We start from the raw sequence: 8,837 nt of genomic DNA, 5'->3' as shown, positions 1-8,837 counted from the left end.
ACAATTGGACTGGGAAGTTAAAGAAATCTTTACAATTTCTAAATGAAACGAGTTTTAAAAATCAACTAAGGCTATTAATGAGGAGAAAACAAATTACTCTTCAAATGTAATAGGGTAAATGTATTTATGAGTAAAAGGAAATTTTTTTTCCACTCGTTAAAATGTGAACTTCCTTGTCACTTCTCCAAAAGCATGTACTTTATTAATAAGTGTTAAATTCTTATTTGCTAACTACCTCAGAGCTCAGCATATCCTACTTTCTAAAAAGATTTTTCTCCCTCATTTCTTTCAGTTCACTGACTCTTCCCTTTGTTCTGATACGTCATCTACAAACATCTTCATTCTTTGATTCACTTTCCTCTTTTCTAAAAAGCTTTTTGACTCTAGCAACCAGTCAAAACTTTCACCTGTGAATTGCATCCCAAGATTCTTGCTTTCTTTTGGTTTGCTTCATTTCCAGAGGGAGCCTTTTGGGGAGCAGTTACATGTCTTGGGCTTAATGTCTGAGGAGAGAGATCTGAAATATTTATCTATAAATTGTGTGTAGACTAACACAGCCACTGTGTCTGATTTAGAATTAGTGGAGATCTCTTGGGGGTTGGGGGGCATTTGCAAGCATAGATATCGTTTTGACCAAGCTGTTGTGATGGCCAAACAGATTACTGTCATCTTGTGTAATTGTTTCCTCCCCCAATGTAGGAAGCAGAAGCCACTGTACTTCCCGAAACGATGATAGGATGATTATTTCTCTGCTCTTCTCACTACTGCTGTTACAACTCACAACTGTGTAAATGGTTGGTATGGATAGGACTCTATGCTATGCTCTTCTGTTTAAACTCATTGAATATTACTTTCCCATTCAGGGTAATTCTTTTTTGAAAGCAGTCTTTAGTTCTTTCTTTTCTATAACAAAACTTAATTTCAACAGAAAATTTGCTAGTTTTAGGAGGTAAGTGAAATATACATCAATAAAGACATTCACATATTCACCTTGTTTTTCATTTTTGACATATGAACCGCATGCCCACATTGTACCAAATCAGTGCTAGATTATGTAAAAATGGTAATACCATCTTACCTTTATGTTTCAGAATCTGTAACTCTGGCAAGAAGCAATGTTGTTAACTGTGAAAATTTTAAAAGAATAAACACTAGTTCAACTAGATCAAGATTAACATCGATAGTGACAAGCCATGTTGATAGCAGTGTGCCCTTGTCATGATGTGATGAGAATGGCATGTTATTTCAATGTTTTTTTCCCCCAAAAAACCTATAACCTCAGTGGAATCATGAGAAAAATCATTACACAAACCCTCATAGAGGACTATCCTACAAAATGCCTGACTAGTGCTCCTCAAAACTGTCAAGGTCATAAAAAATAAGGGATAAAAGAAACTGTCAAGGTCTAGAGGGGCCTAAGGAGACATAACAACTAAATGTAACGTAGTGTCCTAAAGGGGAACTAGAACAGAGGAAGGACATAAGGAAAACCTAAGGCAATCTGAATCATGTTGGACTTCTTACTGATACATTAATAATAATATATCAATGTTGGTTCATTAATTGTAAGAAATTTATGATACTAATCTAAATTGTTAATAATAGGAGAAATGGGGTGTAGGGTATAGAAACTCTCTGTACTATCTTTGCAGCTTTCCTGTAAATTTAAAATATTCTAAAATAAAATGTTTATTTTTAAAATATAGAGCACACAATTATGTGAGGACAGTGAGCATTGATCCTTATACTACTGATTCATTGATCCATTTCACAAATACCTTAGAAAACTTAGCATTCTGGGTTCTGGTTCAGAGCTTTAGGAATACAAAACAAAAACCTAAGACTATCTTATAGAAAAAAATGGTATATCAACAATTTTTATGGTTTGGAATGCATGGAAGTTTAAATGATAAAAGATGTGTTGGAGAAGCACGAAAGAAAGGAGAACTTGGCTTCTCGAAGGAAGATCAGGGAGACTTATTAAAGAAGTGGCACTTAAGCTGGGCCTTATGAGATTCAGAGATTTTGCAGGAGGGAAAGGATGGAAATGGATTTTCAGGCTGAAGGAATGGCATGACGGAAGAAACTGAGAAAGTGCACAGAGTATTCAGGAAATACGGAGACAAAGCAGCTAAACAACTACCAAGGGAGTCGTCACCCTTTTGACCTCCCTGAGGTTGGCATTCAAGCCCCTCCACCTCTTCCTCTCCCTCCATCTTCCCAGGCATCCCCCACTTTAATTTGGAGGCATTCTTACCTCCACTGCTCTGCTCAGGTTTTGACTCCTCTGATTCTCATTGTCTTCTGAGCTAACATTTCCCAAATGAGATTTTATCAGACAGTCATCCTACGAAATGCTCCAGGGGAAAGAAATTCCTGCATCCCCAACGTTTTGGAATTGCTGCATACAATAGCCTGCTCTTGGAGAATAACACTAGACATGACAAAGTAAAGACTCCGAGAAGTCCTGTTTCAACAAAAACCTGTTTAACATCGTTTAAATATGCACATAAAAATTATTTATGCAGAGTTCCACCTTGTGATATAGCAGAGCGTCCTTCTAGGACAGACAGTGCCATACTCAGTGGATTGTGAAGAGGTGTGGATTTATCTCTAAGAAGAGGAAAATGTGTTTTTAAAAATTTTTTTTAATTTATTTTTGAGAAAAAGAGAGACAGAGAGAGAGAGAGAGAGACAAGAGTATGAGCGGGGGAGGGGCAGAAAGAGAGGGAGACACAGAATCTGAAACAGGTTCCAGACTCTGAGCTATCAGCACAGAGCCTGACACGGGGCTCGACCTCATGAACTGCAAGGTTATGACCTGAGCTGAAGTCGGACACTTAACCAACTGAGCTACCCAGGTGCCCCGAAAGTGTGTTTTTTAAAGTAATGACTGATTTATACTTTGCAATTTTTATTTATTCCTATATCTAAGGCACAGTGTTCCTTGATATCTCAAAATTGCATATATTAGAATAAATTGTAATTTATAATTCTTTTTTAATTTAATTATGTAATAATACCAAAAAGTTAATTGGAAAAGAAAGAATAATTACTTCGAAAGAAAAAAGAAGCATTAAAAAATACATCAAAAAATATGTTTATAATAAATAATTTTTTTGAGAGAAAAAGAGAGAGCATGAGTGGGGGAGAGGGGCAGAAGGAGAGAGAGAGAGAGAGAGGATCTTAAACAGGCTCCACGCTTAGCATGAAGTCTGACTGGAGACTCCACTCAGGGATCATGACCTTAGATGAAATCAAGAGTCAGATACTCGATCGACTGAGCAACCCAAGTGTCCCTACAATAAATAATTTTTTAATTAAGAAAAACAATAAAGTCAATAAAAGTTATCTCTCTAGCCAGAAAGAAAGGAAGGAAGGAAGGAAGGAAGGAAGGAAGGAAGGAGGGAAGGAAGGAGGGAAGGAAGGAAAGGAAATGAATTCATTTCAGTTAACTTCCATGACAAAATAAAACATTACTTTTTTATTTATGGAGATTGATTGATTTATGTTCATATATATATTACATCTATCTATATGTTTGTACTTTGGAGACCTCAAATTAACTTACAAATAAGTTTTCCAAATCAGCAATTATTAATTTGAAAAATAGTCAGTAAGAAATGTGGGAGTTATTAGAGACCTGTAGGAAAAGATTTAGGAAGAAAAAAGAGGCAAAATGTACATAGAAGATGTCAATACCTTTACTAGTAATAGGTCCTAAGAAACACTTGGTTCAGTGTTGAACAAGCATGTGGCTTAAGTACTTGTATTTCCAAAGAAAATCATATACTGGTGTCCCTGGAAAGATAGTAGATCTAACTTAGGTAATTTTTTTTTAAAGGAAAAATATTACAATGGCCAGATGTGGATCATTATCACTTTACAAACATTTCACCATTTCCAAGTTTTAATAATTAAAGAAAAGCGAGAAAATATTCCTTCAAGAATACAATACATTTACTCAGTGATCATTGAAATGGACAAACGTAGTTTACAATCCTGTTTAGGGAGACAGGGATTCTAAAGAGGACATTTTGAAAAAGAAACACTCCCAACACTTGACTACATTATGAAAAGTGATGTCAAACAGCGTTTTCCAAAGTTAAATTATTATACAATATTTGAGCTTCAGGTTACCTGAACAAACAGTACAAAACCCTAATTTTCCAGCTGTAACTCTGAGATGGGGAGAAATTCAAAGGTTGTCAAAATAGTCTCACCCAAGCACTGCCAGGAGGCAGAACCAGTATGAGAACTCAGAAATCTCCACCTCACGCTCTTTTCTCTCCACCTCTGTAGCTCAGTCTCAAGGAGGTGATAACAAGGAGCCAAATATTTTCACAGAAGTTTAACCCAGCCAATAAATACTTGATTGATTTCATTCCCTCCTTTTCTACAGAAACATTGAATAAAGAGAGTGCTACATTCTACTACAGAAACATTGAATTAAGAGAGTACTACATTTCTTTTCGAATTAAGAGGTTGTTTTTTCTCCTCCACTTAAACCGCGGTGCCCTAAAAGCATGCCCACAAACTCATGACACCGCCCCTGCCACAGAGCACTCATCCTTCCTGCAGGGACCTACCCTCGCCTGCATTCAAAGAAGTCACTCTTGGTACAAGTCAATAGTGGGTGTCCGAGGTGAGAAGATCTCTCGACTCAGGCAGAGTTTCAGTGCCTTTCTGAACCACCGGTAGGAGAAGACATAGATGATAGGGTTGCAGGCCGAGTTGAAGTAAGCAAACCAAATAAAGATGTCAAAGACCAGTGGCGGTGTGACGAAGTTAAGGAGGCTGTCAACCAGCGTGTCAATGGTGAAGGGAAGCCAGCACAAGAGGTATATGCCCACGGCAATGCCGAGGGTCTTGGCAGCTTTTCTTTCACGTTTGGCAGCCCCAGCCAGGTTTTTGCTCAAGGTGTTGATCTGCTGAGCCTGCCTGATGGCAACCACAAAAATCTTCATGTACAAGCTGATCATGATGAGGCAGGGGAAGAAGAACATAGGAAAATTTAACCAGCCCCAAAACTTATTGAAGAGCAGTTGGCAACTGCCCACACAAGGCATCTCTTCCAGCCACTGACTGAGCGCATTCCCTACCACATCTGTGTAGAGGAAGAAGGCAGTGTAAGCTGCTGGAATCCCCCACCCTGCCAGAATGTACCTGATGGCCACCCTGACTGTGAACTTGGAGGGATAGATCAAGGGCTCACAGATGGCACAGTGGCGGTCTATGGAAATGAAACAGAGGTGGAAGATGGAGGTGAGGCAGAAGAGGGTATCCAGATAGGTATGCAGGTGGCAGAGGAAGTCTCCAAGGAACCAGCAGCTCTCCACTGAGCGAATGGTACTGAGAGGCAGCACTAACAGACCCAGAAACATGTCAGCCAGGGCCAAGGAAAGCAGCAAGAAGTTAGTGGGGGTGTGAAGCACTTTGAAGTAGGACACAGCAAACACCACAAACAAATTTCCTAGGACCGTAATCAACATGCCTACTGCACCGGCCAGGTAGATGGCCAACCGGATGCCCAGAGGATGGACTGTCCTGGGGCAAGATCCATTCACCTGGTAGCAGAATGCTGCAGGGTGTTCTTCAGCACCTTGGTTGAGGACAGCACTCATTTATGGTTCCTACTCTTCCTTTCTCTCTGGAAACTGGCCACCTGTACCACCCAAAAAACAAACAAACAAAAAAACAACCCCCCCAAAAAACCACAAAACAAAACAAACAAACAAACAAACAAAACAAAACAAAACAAAACAAAAAGATGTGGAGGAGAAACTGAAGGGCATTTTGTAACCTAGTACAATTTACTTAGGTACTGAAGCAAATATTGGCCAAAAATCAGTATAATGTGAGATTTAAGGTCTCATAAGAGTCATTTCTCGGCTGGCTCTGGTTTCTCTAACTGGGCACTTTTGAAATTAGTGTAGACTGTATCTTTAAGGGAAAAGAAGTAGAATGTAAGCTAACTGTTCCCTCAGAGACAAAGCAGGCTATGTCACGGTAGGTACTATACAATTATTGAGAGGCCATCTCTTCCATTTTGATAAGTTGACCTATTGTGAAACATAAAGTGAGATTTCAAGTTATCAGTCTGAAACAAGGAAGAATTAAGTCTTTGTAATAAATCATTGCTTGGGGAAAGAATAACATCTGGCTCCTCTCTTCAAGAATTAAATAAAGCAACAGTAAAATCAACAGGTTGAGATGTTTAATTACATGCCAACCAAGAAAATAATTCAAAACACAAATAATTTAAAAAAGTAGAGAATTACCAATTTCAGTTTTGCATGCGGCACAATTCCTAAAGAGAACACACATTGTTCATACATCCTGGAAGAACTATCTGTTGTGAAAAAGTATTTTTCTATCTTAACACTGGTCTGCAATTTTAAACAAGTTCCAGTAAATTGAATTCAAGGTTTCTAAACTACTTACAGAAGTAGGAATCAGGATCACTTCATCAGAAGTCCTTCTTGTAGCAGGTGAACACAGGTATGTAGAATTCTCTTCCATCAGCAAAGACAACAGATGTGCAATCAGTTAATGATTTTATACTCCAAATAGAAACTAGTCCTCAGGGTGGTATGCCATGCAAATGAGTGTTGGAAGTGCTCCAAGGGACCTAGTTTGCACTATTCACAAGTTTCAGTAGTCTGAAGCTTCTTCTCAGCACGAGATCATTTATCTTGCCAATTAATTAGAGATGAAAATTGAAGACACCAGTTTTATATATCCTTTTGTTTAATTTTATTTTTAGTGAGTTCTGTATATCCTTTCTGCTTTGTTTTTTATTAAATTTTTTTTAATTTATTCATTTTTGAGAGGCAAAGAGAGACAGAGCATGAATGGGGGAGGAGCAGAGAGAGAGGGAGACACAGAATCCGAAGCAGGCTCGAGGCTGCTGTCAGCACAGAACCCAACATGGGGCCTGAACCCACAGACCACGAGATCATGACCTGAGCCACCCAGGCACCCCACTTGCTTTAGAATTATTCGTGCACGGGGTGTCTCTGTGGCTCAGTTGGTTAAGAGTCTGACTTTGTCTCAGTTCATGATCTCACGGTTTGTGAGTTCGAGCCCTGCATCAAGCTCTGTGTTGACAGTTCAGAGCCTGGAGCCTGCTTCGGATTCTGTGTCTCTCTCTTCTCTCTGCCCCTCCCCCACTTGAATTCTGTATCTCTTTCTCTCTCTCTCAAAAATAAATAAACGTTAAATATTAAAAAAAATTATTTGGGCACATTTCTTTCAACAAAATAGTTGAGAATAATTGATCATAAGCCCTTAGGTTCACTTCGTGTTGGTTAAAGAAGTCACAGTAGATGAAACAGTTCCCTGAATTCAGCTGAGTTAGAGTCTTGTTCTGTTACCCCCTCAGTCATCCCTTACCCTTTTCGTCCCTCTGCCTCCCCATTGGTAAGAGTACCTACAAGTAGACTCATATGTCCATACTTTATGTGGATACTACCAAGGAAAATAACACATTCGATCATATTCTGCTCTCTCTGATTTTTGGTACCAAACCTCCAGGGGATGGGATGCCTCTTTATGGCCTTGGAGAGATCATTCCTCAAGATAAATCAAACCAGTGTTGCAAAAACCACATAACTGTAAAGGTGACAAAAGATTACATCTGCCAATGGGGCCTGTAGTAGGAAGTATAGGGGTCGAAGGAATGAAATAAAAGAAAAATGAAGGAGGTTGACAGACACCTCCACCTTCTCCACAAAGCCTGGGCCAAACCCAGTGGTCGTCACTGGAAACTTGCACTGTATCCAGTCCACGTGCATAGAAATAGATTTTTAACTCCAGAACTTGATGATCAGACCAGGAAGGATCCTGCGTTATCACATACCGTGACACCTTTTGATTCATAAATCCTAATCCACCCTGCAATTAGGCAGAGATTCCCATGGCTCTAAGTCTAATCTGACCAAGAGTTTGTGAAAAGTAAGGACAAATGTCTTCCAAATAAAAGAAGGCCTAAGAAGGAAACTCTCAAAAAGGATCTTGTGTTTTGTTTGTTTGGGGGATATATTGCATCAAACCTGAAATGCAATATGTAAGCACATGTGTGATTCTTCTGTCAGAGATTACCTAACCTTCTGTGCCCTGTTTTCTAATCTATAAATTGAATATAATACAATACCTACAACCACAAGTTTGTCATGAAGATGGATGAGTGTTAAGAATGGTTCCTGAATGGCAAGCTGGACAGACAAGACAAGACAGACAGACAAGAGTGGGAATAGATACTAGTCCCGATTCTGTGTTAACCCTCCCAAGTTAGGGCTCTGATCCCCTCTTCCAGACTGACTTTCAGAAATACACTCCAGGTACATAACAACTGGGAGCAAAACTAATTGGGGTTTGGATCCTCTAGATTTTCTTGCTCATCTTGGGATTCATTGATGTTCCATTTGTACAGCTTTCATCAAAGAGGCTTTATATTTTAGAAACAAGACAGAAGAGAAAGTGGAATATTTATAAGGTAGTCAAAAGTGTTGTTTAGATTTAGGATCTTAACAATTAGTTTTGCTATTTAACAATGCTAAAGCTACTAGAGTAGGCTATAAGACAAGAATATTAATGTTCCCCCCTCCCCCAAAGCAATGTCTGACTCCTTTGAGATAAGCTGTGAGTGTTGGTCCAGGAGAGATAAAGGTTACTAGGAGATATTCTAGAAAAGAAAATAATCTAACTGATGATACCCAAGGGACCCATAAATGCTAGCAATATTTGAGACAGGCAGTCAGTAAGTTTTTAAGAATTGCCTCTATTCATATTTGCAATCTGAAACAGTAATCACCATTGATGACTAAGGTCTAAGA

The 8,837-nt window shown here is 38.9% G+C and overlaps 1 protein-coding gene across 1 annotated transcript; it reads right to left on the bottom strand.

The window, feature by feature from the left end:
- Positions 1-3,553: 3,553 nt before the first annotated feature.
- On the bottom strand, positions 3,554-5,985 carry TAAR5 (trace amine associated receptor 5). The gene has a single exon (XM_015074321.3). It carries the CDS (start codon positions 5,622-5,624, stop codon positions 4,611-4,613), a length of 1,014 nt encoding a protein of 337 aa, XP_014929807.1. The 5' UTR covers positions 5,625-5,985; the 3' UTR covers positions 3,554-4,610.
- Between the last annotated feature and the right edge of the window lie 2,852 nt (positions 5,986-8,837).

This window comes from Acinonyx jubatus, chromosome B2 (assembly GCF_027475565.1).
Source record: "Acinonyx jubatus isolate Ajub_Pintada_27869175 chromosome B2, VMU_Ajub_asm_v1.0, whole genome shotgun sequence".
Classification (NCBI taxonomy): domain Eukaryota; kingdom Metazoa; phylum Chordata; class Mammalia; order Carnivora; family Felidae; genus Acinonyx; species Acinonyx jubatus.
This window is presented reverse-complemented; position numbering and strand designations above follow the sequence as displayed.

Bases quoted from the DNA above. Each gene is read 5' to 3' on its own strand.
- TAAR5 (XM_015074321.3), bottom strand. From the start codon at position 5,624: ATGAGTGCTGTCCTCAACCAAGGTGCTGAAGAACACCCTGCAGCATTC.